The sequence below is a fragment of the Lithobates pipiens genome, unplaced genomic scaffold (genome assembly GCF_037356315.1).
Source record: "Lithobates pipiens isolate NorthernLeopardFrog02 unplaced genomic scaffold, aLitPip1_a1.2 Scaffold_22, whole genome shotgun sequence".
In the NCBI taxonomy this organism is placed as follows: Eukaryota; Metazoa; Chordata; class Amphibia; order Anura; family Ranidae; genus Lithobates; species Lithobates pipiens.
The window spans coordinates 191,608,501-191,630,486 of NW_027507784.1; the positions used below are offsets into that span (position 1 = coordinate 191,608,501).

At 39.9% G+C, this 21,986-nt stretch overlaps 1 protein-coding gene across 5 annotated transcripts in view; it reads right to left on the reverse strand.

Annotated features, from left to right (window-relative positions):
• Nucleotides 1-21,986, reverse strand: part of MYO1B (myosin IB) — a 420,293-nt gene that overhangs the window by 159,221 nt on the left and 239,086 nt on the right. For all 5 annotated transcript variants that reach the window (XM_077448750.1, XM_077448748.1, XM_077448749.1 and 2 more), the window contains exons 5-9: nt 18,041-18,145; nt 11,684-11,730; nt 10,784-10,847; nt 3,291-3,389; nt 2,667-2,770 (exon numbers count right to left, since the gene is read on the reverse strand). In XM_077448750.1, coding sequence (XP_077304876.1) covers nt 2,667-2,770; nt 3,291-3,389; nt 10,784-10,847; nt 11,684-11,730; nt 18,041-18,145 — 419 coding nt within the window. The remainder of the gene's footprint in view (nt 1-2,666; nt 2,771-3,290; nt 3,390-10,783; nt 10,848-11,683; nt 11,731-18,040; nt 18,146-21,986) is intronic.

Sequence of the window (21,986 nt, forward strand, 5' to 3'; positions counted from 1 at the left end):
AAGTTGTGACAGGACATCAAAAAGCTGGCAAAATAAGCGGTACAAACGAGGAGAAGCTGGAAGAACATTTTGCAACCAATTAGGTTAATTATCAACAGGTCAGTAATATGACTGGGTGTAAAAAGGGCATCTTAGCAAGTCAGAGTGTCTCAGAAATAAAGATGAGCAGATTAAAAAAAAAGGGGGGGGGGGGGGTGATACCACGCTGGAAAAATAATGAAAACAAATGGGTAGAGAAGCAGCAGCATACAGCGCGTTAACACAGAAAAATCAAGTAAAATTAGGAAAGCGGCACTACAAAGTCTCTATGTATTTAGTCCACAGAAACCAGCAAACTAAGAAAGAAATCAGTTGATTAACCATATAAGACTTGGAGTCACTTGAAGATTAAAATCACCACAATGTGCACTCACAGACAGAGTGCCCGATCACCGTAGCTGTAGATTCTGCTTACCAGACGGCAAACATTAAAGGCAGGTGTCTAAACCCAGCCTGGGCCTCTAAGCTTGCAGATGATCGCAATGACCATGGTGTCAGATAGTAGCCGCTTCCACTCCTTTAATGTTTTCCGTCTGGTAAGCAGAATCTACAGCTACAGTGATCGGGCACTCTTTGTCTGTCTGTGTGTGCACATTGTGGTGATTTTAATCTTCTAGTTTTATATGGTAATCAACTGATTTCTTTGTTAGTTTGCTGGTGTCTGTGGACTCAATACATAGAGACTTTGTATCGCAGCTTTCATAAAGATGAGGTGATGTTCACCAATCTATCTTTTAAGCCACCCTGTTAGCCATTAAAATGGTTGTAAACCTAATTACACCACTTGTACCTAAAGGCAAGCCTATGGTAGGTACTGTAAAACAGCCTACTTGTGACATTTATTCAGGGCCGGTGCCGTGACTGATAGCTCATGCATGCGTGCTTGTGGTCGCCGGCCAATCACAGCACCAGAGCCCACGAACCTGAAATAACTCTGGGAGACATGTCACCGGTCACAGCGGTGTGTGGGGACCACTGCAACAGTTTTGATCTAAGGTAAGTACTTCATAATGAGCTAGTATGCAATGCATACTAGCTCATTATGCATTTGTCTTACAGGCTTTCTTTTTTTTTTTTTGGTTTACAACCACTTTAAGGGAAAACTACAGGTTTACATTGAAGCGACTGTATAGCCCGCTTGGTGATTTTTGCCTACAGGTAAGCCCATAATAAGGCTTACCTGTAGGTAAAAAGAATATCTCCTAAACCTGCATGGTTTAGTAGATATTGACCCTGCATGCAGCCGCTGACGTCAGTGGCACATGCGCTCTGCTCATAGGAGTGATGTCATTGTGGCTCCAGCCACTCACAGCGCCGCAACCAGCAATCACGGAAGAAAAGCAGAGGGAACATGTCAGATCTCTCAGCGGTGAATGGTCACCGCTGCAGGGCTTCATTCTAAGGTAAGTATTTCATAATGTGCTAGAATGCGACGCATACTAGCATATTATGCTATTGTCTTGCAGGTTTGTTTGGGAGGGGGGGGGGGGGGTTTACTACCGCTGTAAGTATTACCTAATAAATCAATTACAACGTATTACTGCAAAAAGAAAAAAGAGGAACTGGAAAATAAATGTATTAAACTTTTTTATAAGTAACATTTTTAAGTGTTCAAATTTGTAATGTTCAATTCCCGAAGAGTTTTAAACCTTTAATGGTACAAAAGCAGCGTTGAGCATTCCCAGCCCCTCGTAGCATACTGTATTAGGGTAGGAAATGAAAAGCGAATAAGTTGTACTAGGTCAGTGAATCATTGTTAGCCCTTGTACACACGGTCTGATCGGACTGTGTTGTCGGATAATCCGACCATGTGTGGGCTCCATCTGACTTTTTCCGTCAGAATGTCCGACCAACAAAGTTTGAGAGAGCTGGATATAAAATTTTACGACAACATGATCCGATTGGACTTTGTCTGATCATTTGTAGAGAGGTCCAATCAGACAAAGTGCCACGCATGCTCAGATCAAATTACAAGACCAAAGCTATTGGTTACTAGCCTGAACGTAGTCCCGTTGTAACCAACGAACGTCATTGCGTTCCTAACGATCGGATTTTCCAACAACTTTGTCCGACCGTGTGTATGCAACACCAAAAATCTATGGATTTTTTTGTCGGAATGTCCGACTGTGTGTACAAGGGCTAATACAGATAATTAAACAAATAAGAAACTAGAAACGATTTCAGAAAGGCAGCCTCTGAGACAGATCTAGCATGAATTGTAAATAGGTTTTATTGCTTTGTAAAGAATAGCACAATGGGTCATGCACAGCAGATTCCCTAGAGACTGTCATTACAACAAGGAGAAGTATTCTCATGAAACGGTGCTAGTCGTAAAACTACTAAGCATTTCTAGTATCAATAGGAACTTCCTTTTACACTGATTAAAATTACCTTATCCAGGAAAAATTGAGTAATTGATATTTACATTTTACTTTTTAAATATCACTGCATTTCCCTAAAGGGAAAAGGAAATCACTATCCTGGAGAACACATCAAGTCACATTAGCCTTCCTTCTATATTTTCAAAAATGTAAGTGCTCTTTATATCCAGTGTTCTGCTAAACCCAAGAGAGTTAAATCTGATCTCTACGAATTGAAGATCCAACAAACACCATCTGTTCTCTTACCCTGACAGTTTTGAAATTTGATGCATCATCTATACCGTTCACTTTAGCAGAATCCAGACTGAGATAGCTGTATTTGCTGAAATCACGATCAAGTTTCAGTTTATCTAGGAAATGAAGGATTTAAATTATAAAAGTGTAATACTGAAGAAACAAAGCATCTTAAAAGAAAAGTTCATTGGTGACCTGGCAAAACTGTAAAGTGGATCTAAACTCTGTTTAGGCAAATAAAGGAAAGCTGTGAAAAAAAAAAATCTTTAAAAACTCCGTCACCTGTAAAAAGACAGTTTAAATAGTGATCATTGAACACCAGTTCTCATCTCCACAACACTGGGGAACCATCGCCAAGTGTCAAACTTGGGTTTCTCCAAAACTCTCACGGGTTCTTCCCTCTGATCTATTGTCACTGTAGAAGCAGTGATGTGAGGCAAGAAGGTGATAGGAAATAATGAGAGTTGTGGGGGATCCAGGAGATCGACACTTCTGACAATCTCAGTTTCCCAATATACTTCAGGGAATAATAACTTGTGAACGGATCAGCATTCAATGGCATGGGCCATGAGAAAGGTGAGGGTTTACATGGTTCTTTTCAACTCACAAACATTTTCAAAGCTTTGCAGTACTTACTGAGAAGATCATCAGAGGCTCCTGATAACATCTGATAAAATATATGGAAATTTCTTTCATTTCTTGGTTGCCTGACGACCCTTGACTTTTCAAGGAGATCTACGCATCAAGCACATTAAACATTACACTATATTTTTAGTATCCAAGAAAAAATAGAACGACAGATCAAAAAATATACAATAGTTAGAGATGGGAGATAGGAAAAATAATAAGAAACCATGATGTATATAAATGATAATTGATATCTACTTGCAACCTTTCAAAATTGTGATAAGGGTGACACTGGAAAAGACAAGTGCACTAACACCTAGAATAAACCATTTAATTAAAGTTAATGCCGGCTATTAAAACTTATAGTGGACAGATGTATTTAAATGTTAATTTATTTAAATATGGAAAATTAAATAAAGTCTAAATATAAAAAAAAAAAAAACATGAGTAGTGAAGGATACTGGAATAGTCACTTTACACAAAGTAGTATATCTTGAAGATTCTATTTTACCTCTTAAAGCTATTAAGGTACAAATTAATAACCAATTTCATCCAATATCTATATAAAAGCTGGAAGAATGCATCATAACTGGGCAGAGAACATAGGGGGGGAAAAAAAAACACAAAAACACAATACCGAATTACTATAGCCTACAGAGAGAGCGTTTAATTGGGTTAAATGAAAAATGTCACCTAATTCTGCACGGTTTGATTTGCATGTGCAGAATGACAATCATGTGTTTATAGTCAAGCTCTTCATTTTGCCTGTGATTTTTTTTTCTTTCTTTTAACAATAAAAAGGTAAAGCCCTTTGACGTTCATGCTTCAGTAGTTGAAAGTGGAATTTGTTACCTTTTCCCAGTGATGCACAGACCAGTTGCAAAGCTATGCAGAAATATTGCCTGCCATAGGATGGATAAAATCTTGACTGGTTCAGCAGGGACAGGCCGAGATTTGATACATCTATGGGCAGGCTGGTTGTAACCAGCTAAATCCATCGATCTAATTTTTACATGCCATAGCTGCCATCATTAACCATTGTGTCATTGTGTTCTGCTGGCTGGGAAGGATCCCTGCTGGCAGAACACAATGAGGCTGTGGGATGGATTCCCCCATCAACACTGTGTTCATAGACCTGCAGCAGCATTTAAAAAATGTCTTAACAATCCAATGGAGAGAGTGGGGCTCCCATATAATGTTTTTTATAGATTAACAAGACTTGGAGATCTTAACAATAAAGTTCTTGAATTGTATATTATTGGGCGATTTAACAGCAGCAATATCACATACTGTATATAATAATGCAGCAGTTGACAGCACTCATTAATACATTCTCAGCCTTGTCAACGCAGGACCAGCTCAATCTATATTGGAGACTGTTAAAAAGCGATGGGGAAAAGGGTTTCACATATGTACCGTATATACTCGAGTATAAGCCGAGATTTTCAGCCTCTTTTTTGAGGCTGAAAGTGCCCCCCTCGGCTTATACTCGAGTCATCGCCGTCTGACTGCTCGATCAGCGTATCGAGCAGACGGCGGACATACTACAATTTGAAAGCCGCGCCTCCGCCTCCGCCTCCGCCTGTGATAGGCGGAACACTGAATTTCCCAGCAGCCTGTGTTCCGCCTATCACGGACCTCGTCACATCCTCGTCCGTAGTACGAGGATGAGACGTTGTCCGTGATAGGCGGAACACAGGCTGCTGGGAAATTCAGTGTTCCGCCTATCACAGGCGGAGGCGGAGGCGGAGGCGCGGCTTTCGAATTGTAGTATGGCCGCCGAGGCGCCGACGAAGAGCGGCGATCCTGGCAAGGCACGGGACGGGGGCAAGGCACGGCACGGGACGGAGGCAAGGCACGACACGGGACGGAGGCAAGGAGGCAAGGCACGGCACGGGACGGAGGCAAGGCACGGGACGGAGGCTCGGGACACAGGTAGGCTGGACACACACACACACACACACACACAGGGATGGATGGATGGAGACACACACACACAGGGATGGATGGATGGATGGAGACACACACACACACAGGGATGGATGGATGGATGGAGACACACACACACAGGGATGGATGGATGGATGGACACACACACACACAGGGATGGATGGATGGATGGACACACACACACACAGGGATGGATGGATGGATGGACACACACACACACAGGGATGGACGGACACACAGGGATGGACGGACACACAGGGACGGACACACACACAGGGATGGACGGACACACAGGGACGGACACACAGGGACGGACACACAGGGACGGACACACACACAGGGATGGACAGGCATGTCTCACCCTCGGCTTATACACGAGTCAATAAGTTTGCCAGTTTTTTTGGGGGTAAATTGGGGGCCTCGGCTTATATTCGGGTCGGCCTATACTCGAGTATATACGGTAATTCTCGATATTTCAGGTTTAAAAGTTTTATTGTAACCATTTGCAGCAGACTGACCCTGACTTGCAAAACAGCGATATTTTGAAACTAGTGCTGTATTGCAGGTTTATTGCTAGCTACAAATACAATTCATAGTTTCTCTTGAATGGCAAACACGGGTGAAATAAACGTGCATAAACTGTTTTAGCTGTCCAAAGATTTACAATTCTCTTCAACTTCAAATTCTTTCTTCGTATGGTTTTCTAGATTAATCTAGATTTCAAACTTGTAATACTTCAGGAAATGGCTTTCAATGCACAAGGTTTTGCTAGAATACATTTAAGGCAAGATCTATTTTAACTTAAAGTGGATGTAAACCCCTTTTAGAACTTGTACCTATAGGTAAGCCTAAAATAAGACCTAAAACTATAGCTACTGTAAATATTTCCTAAACGTGCGCAGTTTAGGAGATATTTACCTTGTAGTGCGCATGCGCTGTGAAGAAACGGACCTCTGTGCCATTTCTTCCAGAGCAAGTGCTGTGACTGGCGTCTCCGGCTCGCATGTGCGGGAGAGACGTCATGTGGCTCCGGCAAGTCAGAGCCGGAGTCCATGGCCCCGGAAGGAATAGAGGCGAAGATGGATGCGGCCACCAGAGGGAACAGTGCGGGCTTCGTTTGCATGCAAGTACAAGCCTTTGCAAGCTCAATATTCTGGGAATATTTCACTACTATAGCACTAACAGCTCCCTAAATTCCTACATGCATTTTTTATTGTATTATACTTATAGAAAGACACACTTGGGATAATGGTTTATTTGTGTGAACATCCTTTTGTAAAAGAGTTCAATAGTAAAAAGAACAGGAATAAATAAACACATTTGGCACATGTTTTCCAGTAGACTGTATTTGAGAAAGAGGTTCTTCATCAGAAAGTTGTAAATTGATTAGTAGATCCTTTCATATTATTTCTTTAAAACAGCCTTTGTCCATTAAGGTTCCATGGAACACCAAAGCTTGTCCAAAGAATGCTAGAGGTTCTTTAAACAACGGCAGACCAATTGCCCACCTACACTGACCACTAATGCAAGCAGTTCTTCTCCTAATGACTACCAAAGTTAAAGTGGTTGTAAAACAAAAAGTTTTTTTTTTACCTTAATGTATTCTCTGCATGCATTCTCTCATGTCAGCTCCCCCCACCCAAAATACTTAACCTGAGCCCAATCTTGATCCAGCACCACTGGTTTTCTCTTTACTCTTTATTAGGAAGCTCCGTAGCAGCTCAAGCCATTGGCTCCTGCTGCCAAACAACTTCTGTGAGCAGAGAGCAGGGGGCAGGATTGACCCACGCTGTGCCACACTGTATGGGTCAATAGATGCACACACGAGTGCCCCCTTCCCAAGCAGGAAGATGAGCCAAAATCGCTGAAGAAAAAGGATTAAGGGCTGCCCTGTGCTAATCCACTGCAAAGAGGAGATAAATATGACATGTTTGCTATTTTAGAGAGATAAATACATAAACCTTTAGAATCACTTTAAACCGTTACTAAAGGCATCTTTTTGAAATTACAGTAACATGTTATGCTTACCTGCTCTGCGCAATGGTTTTGCACAGAGCGGGCCCTAACCTCCTCTGAGGTCCCCCACTGGCATGGTCCGCTTCTCCACTTCTGTCTGTGCCACCATAGTAAGCCACTTGTAATGGGGGCAGAAGTATGGGCTCACTCCTGAGCCGAGCTATGTGCATACCTCCCAACTTTTTGAGATGGGAACGAGGAACACATATTAGCAAATGTAGGTAGGCATAGGACACACACCCAGCCACATCCTCTTGAAGGAGAATTATACAAAAAATAAAATAAAAAATTGTTGTTAAATCCACATGTGCTTTTTTTTTACCACTATTATTCCTTTATACTATCTTTAAAACCCACAGAGGCAACAATTTAGAAATTGGATGAAAATGGATAATTATTGCACTTTATACACAACTGTATGGAGGGAGTGTTCGGAGCAGGGCTCCTTAAAACATATTTGGTGGGACTGCCCTAAAATAACCCCTTTTTGGGACAAAATAGTAGAAATTATATGCTTGGTGACACGAAAGAAGATCAAGAAAAGCCCTTGGACATGCCTATTTCATGACACTGAGCTAGGAGTAATGCAATACAGAAGCACGATAGTCCCGCATCTATTGAATGCAGCCAAAGCGCTTATCCCACGCTATTGGAAATCTATACAGACCCCAAAAATAACGGAATGGGTGCAGAGGGTGGAGCAAATTAGGGTAATGGAAGAATCGTTATATAAATTACAAGATACAGAGGGAGAAGGTCACGGGGATTGGCAACAATGGCTGACATTCTTGGAGAGGGGGGACTGCCGTGCTATAATTGAGGGACAAGGGGACAGAGAGGGGGGTGACAGAGGGGGGAGAGAGGGGGGCAGACCTTCCCACTCTTTTTTTTTTTTTTGCCCTAGGGTTAAGGGAGGGGGGGAGAGGGAAATGGAATTTGATGGAAGAAAAAAAAGAGACTTGTATAAGTAATTTGATGTATTGTTTGTATCAATATGAAATTGATAAAGAAGGAAAGGAAAGGAAAAAAAAAAAGAAGAAAGAAAGGGAAAGGGAAGGAAAAGGAAAAAAAAAGAAAAGAAAGATTGCCATAATGATGTTAAGGAGAACAAGCGGAGTTCTGAGCGTCAAGCTGATTAGAATCCGCTAGAATAAAGTAACTGACTGAGATGGCAAAAAGAAAAAAAAAAAAAAAAAAAAACAACTGTATGGATCAGACCAAAATGAGGAGAAAAGGGGGACATTTTTGCAAATCAGGGACAGCTGGGAGCTGTGTGTGTGTCTACAGATACACATAGTGCAGCTCACCTCTGCCCCCCACTCCCTCCTCACTGGATTTGACTGACAGCAGCAGGAGCAGAATGCAACACTATACTATTTATTGTTCCCTTGTCTGTTCATTGCTATTAGTATTGCTATTTATTTCACTTCATATTTATTACTTAAAATACTATTTGTCATTTAGAGAAGAGGCGTTTAAAATGACCTTCTGTGGGAGTCAAATACTCTACATACACCATATTCTTTGTTTTGTGTATAATTCTCTGCAACTTACTGATCACACTAATCTTCATTTATCTACAGATATAGTAATTTTCAGCAGGGATTTCTTGAACCCTTAAAATTATTTCAAGGGTTACTCTGGTATAAAAAGATTGAGAAAGGCTGTGCTACACTAATTATTACCAGTTATACTACTAATATAAAGTTTTTTGACGATTAACATTTCCCATCTTACAGAAAGGGATTAAGCTTCTAGCATTCGTTCCTGCATTACAGGTACAATATTGCATAGACATACTTTTAGACCGGTAGCCCCAATTAGCAAAACATTTTACATTATAATATGCTCTTGAAAAAGAACTTACTTGGGAAGATTTGTACACAAGAGGATCTGTACACAATGTTTGAAAATATAAATTTGCAAATCTCAAAAAAACAAAACAAACGTAAGGTTTCATGCACACTGGGGCATCAAGCAAGTGAAAGTTTTTTTTAATTTGACCAGAATATTTATTCTTGCCACTGAAATGAAAAAAAACACTCAAGCGCTTAACGGACCTAGCGCTTAGCCACGTTTAGGTGCATTAGGCTTTATTTAAGCGCAAAAGCTCCACTCCTAAAGGCAAGTTTGAGGTTTATTTTTCTGCTTCTAAATGCCTATATAGTGTGCATGGACAAATTGTCCAACATAGAGGGGTGTTTTTGAGCTCAAGTGAGCATAGTTTAGTTTGCCCCAAAAAAAAAAAAAAATCACAACATTCACACTCTAACTTTTTTAGAGAGTTAAAAACTATTAGTTCAGAGTGGAGTTGGCACGCAATTATCTTCATTTCTAACGCTGGTTTATTCAACGTTGTCGCCATCACTCCTGCCCTCCCTACCATCAAGTGGGCCCTGCATTTCATCAAAATATATGAACTTTTAGTTTACGTTAATTTTAGGGTGGCCATTATATAGCAAGGTGTCTCACCAAACACAATGGGCAAGAATAAGTCTTTGAACAAACTGATCTATTGAGGCCTGAGCAGATATACAGCCGACAATCTTTTTGTTGAGCAACTTAAAATTACTGTAAAGTAAAAAAAATTGTCTTTTTTAAAACAATAAACAGGCCATACTTACATGCTCTGTGAAATGGTTTTGAAATGGTTTTGCCCAGAGCAGGCCCAATCCTCCCTTTCCTGGGATCCCCCACTGGTGCTCCTCTTCTGCATGTGCCAGCACAAGAAGCAAATTCCTATGGTGGCACACATGCGGGCTCGATCCCAAGCCACGCTCTATGTGTCCATCGGCACACACAGTCACTGGATTTGATTTACAGCAGCAGAAGCCATAGGCTCCTGTGCTGGATGAAGATCAGGCTAAGATAAGTATTTGGGGGGCTGACAATAGAAGGATTTTTAACCTTAATGCAAAGAATATATTAAGGTAAAAAACCTTCAGCGTTTACAACCAATTTATGCTCAGACTAGCTGGTAGCCTTGTTTTTTAATGACAAAGTAAAATGGTGTTTAATGTGAATCTAGATTGATATTGTACACAGTTTACAATAAAGCTGTCAGTATCACTTAGAGTACTGAAAAGGATGCAGCAGTACAACGCAGACACCTAAATATCTCTGCAAATATTTTAATATGGCCCCTTAAGTTCTGGTGGTGACAAGAATCTCAGGCTGTTAAGAGGCCAGATTTGACAATTCCCAATAATACTTACATGCTTCTATTGCCCAGTAAGGCCACCCAATACAATGAAGAAAAGTGAAAGGGAAAGCCTGGGCCATTTCACAATGTAATATAAATTTCCTACCCATATCTCAAGCAGTTCCCTCATTTTGTTGTTACAGTAAAACTACCTCAGGCAAGTAGAAAACAGATTTCACACCATCTAAGCCTATGCAATTTTGCCATTATATCCATAAAAAAAAAAAACACACACACACACACTTATACATACATAGCCATAGACACTGCACAGGTCAAATGAAGTACCCATTAAAGCATATATTCAGTGTATGTGATGTAACAATGTACTTACAGTTGCTTATAACTCCACCAAGTGGGTCACCCTTAAAATCAAATTCAATATCCATATATTTTCCCTAAAAAAATGCAAATTAAAAAGATAGTCAAAAGACTGGATTATGTACACGATTCATGCAAATATATTACCATACTGTTTTTATTCCAAAGGATCTATATTATGCTTAAAATTGTTTAAGGTTATTTCAACTATGGTCACTTTTAAAAAAGACCCTTATTCAATACATGTATTCTTATACAATTATATTATGCTATAAGGTTTACGTGCAGGCAATCTGTAAAACATACAATACAAATAAGGTTTCTATGGGACTTTTAAAGCGCAACGAAACCATATTATATAAAAATATTAATTTTAATACAATTTAGAAAAGACATATAAAGACAAAATTGTATTTCATACAACAAAATAGCACAGAATGAATATAAACAGTTGCAATGCGGATACAGCTCAACATGTTTCGCCATACATTATAGGGCTTCTTCAGGAGAACTAATTTATCTTGCATAAGCATATAATCACTAAAATACAAAAAGAGAAAGTCTAAATATCATGAAGACCAAAAATTTGATTGCAAGAGCTGACCTGTGCAAAAACGGATCAAACGATGATGCCATCTTGGGGGAGATTTATCCAACCACTTGTGGAATGCTCCTACAGTTTCAATGAAATGCACAGGTCAGCTCTTGGAACCAAATTTTTGGTCTTCATGATATTCTGTATGGTGGTCAAATGTAATTTTATTGATTAGTGTTTTTGTGTGTTTTAACTTTTTCTCTTTTTGTATTTTAGGGATTATATGCTTACGGGATGTGGCACGATAAGTATGTTTCTTTACTTCAGCTCTCTTCAAAAAAAATTGTAAAACATAGTTGATCATAAGCGAATACTTACAAATCTGGATGAATTATCATTCCTCACAGTTTTTGCATTTCCAAAAGCTGGTAATACAAATAAACACAGGTATCAGACAATCATCAAAATGCAGGAAATATAGAAATTCTGCATTGAGTGGATAAAATATGCATGATGTGAACACCATAAGTAAAAGAAAATATGGAATATTCAACTTCCACTTCTTTAGTGATGAAATCTATAAGGGTTACTTTGAAAAAAATCATATTTCTAAACATGTTCCTTAAATGTTTACTTATGTTCAGAACTAACGTGGACCATCATGGATTTTTAGTTTAACTACTTGCAGACCGGACCATTTTGCTGGTCAAAGACCAGACCACTTTTTGCGATTCGGCACTGCGTCGATTTAACTGACAATTGCGCGGTCGTGCGACGTGGCTTCCAAACAAAATTGACGTCCTTTTTTTCCCACAAATAGAGCTTTCTTTTGGTGGTATTTGATCACCCCTGCGGTTTTTATTTTTTGCGCTATAAACAAAAATAGAGCGACAATTTTGAAAAAAACGCATTATTTTTTTACTTTTTGTTATAATAAATATCCCCCAAAAATATATAAAAAAACATTTTTTCCCTCAGTTTAGGCCGATACGTATTCTTCTACATATTTTTGGTAAAAAAAATCACAATAAGCGATTATTGATTGGTTTGCGCAAAAGTTATAGCGTTTACAAAATAGGGATAGTTTTATGGCATTTTTAATAATAATTTTTTATTATTTTTTTTTTTTACTAGTAATGGCGGCGATCAGCGATTTTTATTGTGACTGCGACATTGTGGGGACCCATCGGACATTTTTTGACACATTTTTGGGACCATTGTCATTTATACAGTAATCACTGCTATATAAATGCAGTGATTCCTGTGTAAATGACACTGGCAGTGAAAGGGTTAACCAGTGGGTGGCAGTGTAGGGGTTAAGTGTTCCTAGGGGTGTGTTACTAACTGTGGGGGGGTTGGGCTTTCATTTAGTGAACACTGATCTCTGCTCCAATCACATGGAGCAGAGATCAGCGTCACTAGTTGCTAGGCAGAATGGAGAAATGTTGTTTACACAGCATTTCCTCCATTCGGCCGCTCCGTGAGACGATCGCAGGGATGCCCGCGGCGATCGAGTCCGCGGGTCCCGCGACCGGACTCACGGGGGTCCCGACCAGCGTGGGAGCGCGCCGCCGGCGGCGCGCTCCCGATGGCAGGGCGGCATTGAATATTGGACGTACCTGTACGCCAATATGCCGGCCCGTGCCATTCTGTCGACGTACATCGTTGTGCGCTGGTCGGGAAGTGGTTAAAGGTCAACATGAGAAAAAGCAGCACTGTATTGAGTGTTTATTTAAAAAATTTATAAAAATAAAAAATCCTATGAGTAATGAAAAACTGATATACAGTGGTGTGAAAAAGTGTTTGCCCCCTTCCTCATTTCCTGTTCCTTTGCATGTTTGTCACACTTAAGTGTTTCGGAACATCAAACCAATTTAAACAATAGTCAAGGACAACACAAGTAAACACAAAATGCAATTTGTAAATGAAGGTGTTTATTATTAAAGGTGAAAAAAAATCCAAACCATCATGGCCCTGTGTGAAAAAGTGATTGCCCCCCTTGTTAAAACATACTATAACTGTGGTTGTCCACACCTGAGTTCAATTTCTCTAGCCACACCCAGGCCTGATTATTGCCACACCTGTTCACAATCAAGGCATCACTTAAATAGGAGCTGCTTGACACAGTAAGGTCCACCAGAAGATCCTTAAAAGCTACACATCATGCCGAGACCCAAAGAAATTCAGGAACAATTGAGAAAGAAAGTAATTGAGATCTATCAGTCTGGAAAGGGTTATAAAGCCATTTCCAAAGCTTTGGGAATCCAGCGAACCACAGTGGAAGCCTTTATCCACAAATGGCGAAGACATGGAACAGTGGTGAACCTTCCCAGGAGTGGCCGGCCGCCCAAAATTACCCCAAGAGCGCAGCGACGACTCATCCAAGAGGTCACAAAAGACCCCACAACAACGTCCAAGGAACTGCAGGCCTCACTTGCCTCAGTTAAGGTCAGCGTTCATGCCTCCACCATCAGGAAAAGACTGGGCAAAAATGGCCTGCATGGCAGAGTTCCAAGGAGAAAACCACTGCTGAGCAAAAAGAACATCAAAGCTCGTCTCAATTTCTCCACAACACATCTTGATGATCCCCAAGACTTTTGGGACAACATTCTGTGGACCGATGAGACAAAAGTGGAACTCTTTGGAAGGTGTGTGTCCAAGTATATCTGGCGTAGAAGGAACACTGCATTTCATAAAAAGAACATTATACCAACAGTAAAATATGGTGGTGGTAGTGTGATGGTCTGGGGCTGTTTTGCTGCTTCAGGACCTGGAAGACTTGCCGTGATAAAAGGAACTATGAATTCTGCTGTCTACCAAGAGATCCTGAAGGAGAATGTCCGACCATCTGTTCGTGTACTCAAGCTGAAACGAACTTGGGTTCTGCAGCAGGACAATGATCCTAAACACACCAGCAAGTCCACCACCGAATGGCTGAAGAAAAACAAAATGAAGACTTTGGAGTGGCCTAGCCAAAGTCCTGACCTGAATCCTATTGAGATGTTGTGGTATGACCTTAAAAAGGCCGTTCATGCTCGAAAACCCTCTAATGTAACTGAATTAGGACAATTCTGCAAAGATGAGTGGGCCAAAATTCCTCCAGGATGCTGTAAAAGCCTCATTGCACGTTATCGCAAACGCTTGGTTGCAGTTGTTGCTGCTAAGGGTGGCCCAACCAGTTATTAGGTTTAGGGGGCAATCACTTTTTCACACAGGGCCATGATGGTTTGGATTTTTTTTCACCTTCATTTACAAATTGCATTTTGTGTTTACTTGTGTTGTCCTTGACTATTGTTTAAATTGGTTTGATGTTCCGAAACACTTAAGTGTGACAAACATGCAAAGGAACAGGAAATGAGGAAGGGGGCAAACACTTTTTCACACCACTGTAGGGGGTCAGTTAATAAAGCTTTATAACATTCAATAAATAAACAAAACTGACTGAAAATCATTTTCTCTCTTTATAGAGATTCTGTTATGGGGCAGAAATTAAAAAGCTGCTACAGATATATATATATAGTTTAGAAATCCAAAAGGTACCCACCCATGCCTAGGGCAGCCATCTCCAGTGCTCTGCCCGGAACTTGCAGATAGTGCCGAAGTTTGCCTTTCCAGTCCTACCTTCTGCACATTTCTTGTGTCCAGTCAAACTGCCTATCATGGTGATGGACCAACAGGAGCGTGTAAAGTTGGGACTTAAAGGATATGTTCACCTTTCTGGACATGTTACGCCCATATTTAAGGTGTAATATGTAACATGTTTAGAATCAGACATATCGTGGGAGCAAGCCAGGGATCTTCTCCCCCCGTACTCACTGGCACAATTCAAAGACAGCGCAGCCATGCAGGGCTCCACCCACACGGCTGCGTCATTGATTTCCAGATCCCCGCGAACCAATGAACTACAAGTACTAACAGCCTTTGTGGCTTTCGGTCTGTAGTTCCCAATGAACTACCATGGTGCTGCTGAGCGCTATGATAGTTCATTGATTCTTACTGTCAGTGTAGAACTGCCTGCTGGTATGATGTACAGCAGAGAGCTTACACTGACAGTCTGCAGGGGACCTGCATGGTATCAGAGAACTGCTGATCGCTGGTGCAATGCTTTCCACGCTCCTAAAACAAAAAATACTAAATGCATTTTTTTTACCTGCAAAAAATGAGCATTTATTACTTTTCATTAAAAGATTAACTTATCCTTTAAGAGGCAAGCTGATGCTACCCAAGGGTTATGTTCTCTAAGCATACATTGGGGAAGATTTATTCAAATTGCAAGGTACAAAATCCGGTACAGCTGTGTATGGTAGTAAATCAGCTTCTTAAAAAAAACACAAAAAAATAAAAAATAAACTAGAAGCTGATTGGTTTCTATGCATAGCTGCACCAGATTTTGCACTCTACAGTTTTAGTAACTTAACCCCAGTATGAATATATGCTTGGAGAACACCTGGTATTATCCTAAATTTCATTTGTTGCGGTTTCTTGCACCCCAAAGCAAGCATTGCAACTCTCCACAAATCTTATCTTGTTTTCCTGATTAGGTCAAAAATAATTTTCTTGTTGAATTTAAAAGATGAAATACTTTTCCAGACCCTGAGATGTTGTTACAGGGTCCGACTGGCTCTCTTACATTTGGTTGCAAGTGCAAAGAGTCTGTGCTCTACCTGATTAACACTCCCAAGAGCTCTTCCCTGTCACCACCCTATGAGTTACAGCACTGTAAGATGAATAAAAGCCATGTCAGCAAGGGTAGTATGCAGGGAGTACGGCCCTGGCAATGGTATTATCCAGTCTGAAATTTACCTAGTGGCCATAAGCTAAAACAAAGTCTCATGTTTGTTTTGTGCGGTGCACACCAATAGAAAATAAAATGCCAGGCTAAGTTGCATTATTGAAAAAATACCATATCAAAGTTTTCATAAAAAGGAGAAAAGCTTGTCATTTTTTTTCTTTTTACAACATTTGAATTAAGAGCATATGGAAAGAGCAGTTCAGTACAGTCTGGTGTGAATTGACATTAGGTTTATTTAATTACGAAAAAAAGGTAAAAATCATAATCAATGTGACAAATGTGTAAATTGTTCCCACAACGGTTTCATAATAACAGTTTCAGCACGCTTTCATGAAAACTAATTTGTTACATGCCAAGGCTAGTTTGTGAAAGAGGTACACTCGAAAACTTAATTCATCTATAAAGTAATAAAAATAATAAAAAAAGGATAAAGTCTATTAAAGCAAAAAGCATAGCAATGAATCCAAGAGTTATGTATGGAAGCTGAACGCAAAAGCAGACAAGCTAGGAACGGGATAGCAAAGGTAGCACAAAGGCATATAAAATCATTGGAATATTTTAACAAGCACCTCCAGGCACATTCCTATTCAGTAGTCCCAGAGTCACTAATCCCAAGGAGTTCTGTATGAAAATGTCAGCACATTTCTATACACAAGAGCCTGGTCAAGCTGTCCCTTGTTGGTCATCCTAGCACAAGGGTGATATCATTAGCCAACAGCAAGGAACAAGGGGTGGGAGTGAGTGATGCCAGTGTAGCCGGTTGAAATGTGTATATCAGGACTCCTTGGGATTTAGGGCCCCCAAGGCACTGATTAACAGAGCTAACCTTACATGTAGGCACACCTATGATGTCTTAAACAGATAATATTGATTTAGCTAAGCGGGAACAACAAACATTTTCTATGCAGCTAAGCATTTTGAAGGTTGCAATGCTTAAAATCAATCCATTTGCATTTGAGAATCTGTGTATGTTACACACGAATCAGGCACCAGGCCAGACAACTTTTGCTTAAGGCTCCATGCACACTACCGTTTTTCATAAGCTCAAAAAAAGCTTGAAAAAAAAAAAAAACCCTGGATGAAAAATGCTGATATTTTTGTGCTAGCTTCTAGTTGCATTAGCATTTTAGTAGCTTTTTGCAACACATGAAGAAAAAAAATAAAAAAATCGGTTAGGAGCATTTTAGTAGCATTTAGAAGCAGTCAGCAGCATATGGGAGTGTTAAGGAGCATTCAGCATTTTTTTTCTGCTGGGAAAACACTCCAAAAAAAACTTTGTACAAAAACATTTTTTTTTCATGCTCCTAGAGGAAAAAAAAAAAGCTAATAGCCTAAAGTAGTGTGCATGGACATATAGGATAAAACTATTTATCTTCTAAGAGCAGAAAAAAATGCTAGTGTGCATGGAGCCTAATAGTTATATGCTGTGAGTGCCCTTGAAGCATCTTCTTTTGGAGTCCATTTAAGACAAGGTTGGGGAACAATTGAGCACCTAGACCCATGCTGCATTCTGAAAAGTGACAATACAGGGAGGGACAATCTTTCTTAGCACTGGTCTATGTCTCTCTTTGAAGAAACAGTGAGGGTTGCATTTTTATTGTTTGTTTTTTTTGTTTTTTTGTTTTGTTTTGCAATGCCAAAATGTATAAGCCAGCATACTTGCACTTGGAAGAAACATCCATAAGGTTGACAAAATCCTACATCAAAATAAGAAATCAAGTTTTGGGAGTATGGGCCATTGGTTTAGAACTTATAAAAAAAAAAAAATTAGACACCAGATTTATCAAAAAAAAATAAAAAATAAAAATCTCATAGGGTCATATTACTTTCCCACACAAATTCCATTATGGATGGGGAAATGGATTATTGAAAATAATGGTAGCACATGATGGTAACGAACATTTGAAAAACTTTGGCGTACATAAAGAATCTAAGCACCATACCTTCCAGGACTGGGTTGGACTGCAAAAGTTGTTCCTTCACTTGATTAACTTCAGTTCCTTTACCACAAACTGCTGCAACATATGACATGACCAGCTTGCTTGCTTCTGTAATGCATAAGAAACATCATATAAAATTACACCATGTCTAACAATTCACAATAGTTTAATATACTATTAGCTGGTGTGGATAGATATACACACTCAATCCTTTATGGCAGCACTGCTACCGAATTCAGTGTGGCTTCAGAAATACAGCACATTTTACAGTGGTCACCTTCAGATTTTTATTAATCATGTAAAATAGCAATTCAAGTGATATTAAAGTCAATAATTAAAAAAAAAATAAAAAATGTTATACTTACCTGCTCTGTTTTGCACAGAGCAGCCCCGATCCACCTTGTCTCAGGGGGCGCACTGTGGGGCTCCTGGACCCTCCCTCGTGCCAAGTGCCTCCAGAGAAAGCAGCTTGCAATGGGGGCACCTGAGCTGGCTCACTCTTGAGCTGCTGCTCTGCATGTCCATTCCACAAAGAGCCACTGCTGGGCCCCACCCCCTTTCTCATTGGCTCACTGGTTGTGATTGACAGCAGTGGGAGCCAATGACTCCGGATGCTATCTCAGCCAATGAAGAGAGAGAGAGAGCCCTCTCGTGCACATCACTGGAGAAAGTTCAGGTTCAGGCAAGTATTAGGAGGGATGGGGGGAGCTGCAAACTGATTGTTTTTACCATAGGATGCATGAAGGTAAAAAGCCTTCAGCCTTTACAAATCTAAATTTGCAAGACTTAATGATCTTCCCCATTTTAGTGTGTCAATTTTGACATTTGGAATAAGCATTATAAAGGCTTTTATCCAATCAAAGCCTATAAACCCCAATTTTGGCTAAATTGTAATTAAAGGGTAGCTTCAGTTTCTTGAAAGAAATAATATATTTAGCAGCTACACAAGCCATATTGTAATTTAATCTTATTAAAAACAACTTTTCCTTTTCCATCGTCAGCCGCTACCATTTTCTGTAAAATTCAATGCAATATGGCAACCTGGAAGCATTCTGTACACAGAAATTTCACATTTGTGGGAAGTCTGCACTAACACACAAGAACATTTTTAGGCATCCTCTACAATCTGAATATTTTTGGTGAGATACACACAGCCCCCCCCCCCCCCCTCATTAGAACACTGCAAGTGCATCAGCTAATGAGAATGAACACAGACACTCCTATCCACAAATCAGCATTCCAAGGATATAGTGGAACATACAGCTTTTTCTTAACAGAATCAGGTAGGACTCTGTTAAAAATGTTATGAAAATCCTTGAACTGTACATTAATCTACCACAGCGGATTGTTTTCTTTTTTTTCTCAACAAATGTGGAGTTACTCTTAAACAGTAGGTTTACATGGTGAATCAGACCAATCTGGCCAAAAGGCCAAAAGAGAAATGTTATAATTTCTCTGGTTTTAATCCTAGACACACTAGCATTACAAAACCAGTTACCGGACACTACTATTAATTTGCTATGCAGGGTGGATATAAAATCAATTCTAATTTATTTTAACAAAGATAGTTTTCCAATTAAGATACATTAATAATTTAGTTTATTCAGCATGAAATGGAGCTTAGTTATGTAGCACGAGGCTGTATATTCTGCATAATTTACATTTTTGGTAAACTCATTTGATGAATCCAAGCTCTGCAAGCTGAGATAACATGCACTGCATTGATGCATTCACACAATGTCACGACAACTATGCGATAAACCAAAATTCAGGAATATTCCTTTATCCCATTGTTTTGCAAATCTATGTACACTACAAACTGTATGAGTAAATCTGTTCTGATATCGCTGTTTTACTAACCTGACAGCTCATTATTCTAAATAGGAAACCTTCATTTGTTTGCAAATATTAAAGTTTCTAACTACTAGCAAGAATAAGTCCTTACATTTAAATAGCACCTGTCATTTCAGATCCATCGTGGCAGCGCCTGTTAGCGGGCATCTGCTCACCTGCTGCCGCCACATGCCTCACATCTTGTTGTGTCGCTGATGCATCACCAGCCGCCCCATTAAAGTGAATTGGACTATCGGTGAGCCAACAGCGGGTCAGAGGAGGAACCACTGCAGGACAGAGATGACAGGTTCTCTTTAAAAAAGATGATTTAAATGGGGTGAATTTAAATCAAGCCTTTTTACTAGTGATTTAAATCAAATCCACCCTGATATACTGTATATGAAAACACATAGTATCACAATACTTCACAATCACCTTCAAAAATATTGTTTTTTGCATACATGCATTCAAGGGAAATGTTAAAAGTAAATCTGTAGACAAAACTTTTCTTGGGTCTTTGGTATGGAAGGGTTGGAACTCCTGAGAGGTTTTCTTATGTTGTGTCCCAGCTGGCCAGATGCACCCTCTCAATTTGTCTTGGACACGACTGTCATTGGGACAGAAAGTAGTGGGAAATCCAACATTTGATGTCTGTCATTGAAAGGTAAGGTAAAAAGCTTCCAGTGGAGGCATTGTGGATGCTGGAGATGCTTGGAGGTCGCACTTTCTTCTGCTTATTAGAACAGAAAGTAAGTGGAAATTTTCCCAATCGTACACAGACAGCAAAACATTCATGACAAGTGATTCTAACCATTCCCTACTAAATCCAAAACTAAAAAAAATGTTCTGGCGAGATACAAACATTAAAGAAATGAGCCTTCATATGAAGGAAAGCTGTAACTGAAATCAACAGATGGTTTATGTCTCTTCTCAAAAGGGAAACCCATTCCACCTAAATCCCCATCATCGCAATTTTAAAAGAAAGCATCTAAATACAATTCTGCTTTCTCCTGTTTTTTTTTGTATTGTTGCCACCACTCACTACTTTCTTCAATTCCTTCTTTGGGTTCTGTAAAGTTTTGGTCTTGTAGAAAGTCTTCACATTTCATGTCACTACATACAGTACATCTCTGGGTTTGATTGGTTAACACCATGCTTAAATCGGAGTTCCACCCAAAAGTGGAACGTCCGCTTATCTGATTCTTCCCCCCTTCCGATGCCACATTTGGCACCTTTTGGGGGGCTGGAGCAGGTACCTGTTTTTTGTTTTTGTTTTTTTGTTTTACAGGCACCATCCCCCACTTCCGGGAGAAAGGGTCACAGCGAATTACGTCAGCAGCTCGGTCACCCTCTTCCCCTTCTGCCCGGCCAGGAAGAGAATGCGCAGTAGGGAAACGGCTGTGAAGCTGAAAGGCTACACTGCCGGGTGCCCTTACTCGCATAGGATGCATTAATGTGAAAAAACACAAACCTTTACAACCCCTTTAATATCCCTTCATCATATCCAATTATCAATTCACTTTCAGCCTGGAGATATTTATTAAGACAAAAGCTATTGAAAGTGTTAAAACTGTTGATATTCCTCTGCAGGCGCATGCCCACTGCATTCACAATGTTTGTTTCAGTGGATAATTGGATTCAACCAGGGTATAAATTTATCCAATCTGCCATCCCCCAGTTTTAATGTACAGAAACGCATAATAACCCAGATATCTAAATGTAATAAAACACATAAAAACAGATTTAAAATCTCTCAAGAAATGTGGCCATTTCTCAAAACCTTTAAGAGAACTACAGAAGGAGGTATTCCCTACTTTTACATTGGTTAAAGTGATTGTAAAGTCTTGCCAATGGTGCCGCTGCTGTGTTTCAGCCAATCAGGAGGGAGAATCTAGGATGGCTGAGACACTTGTTGACATCGATGAACAGAGAGGGACCTCAGGTAAGTATTAGGGGGGGCTACTGCACACAGAAGGCTTTTTATCTTAATGCATAGAATGCATTAAGATAAAAAGAAAAACCTTCTGACTTTACAGCCCCTTTAACTGAACATATTATCAATGAGAATAGCCCTTATATTTTGAAATGGGAAGCAGAATTTGATCATTGCTTCTCC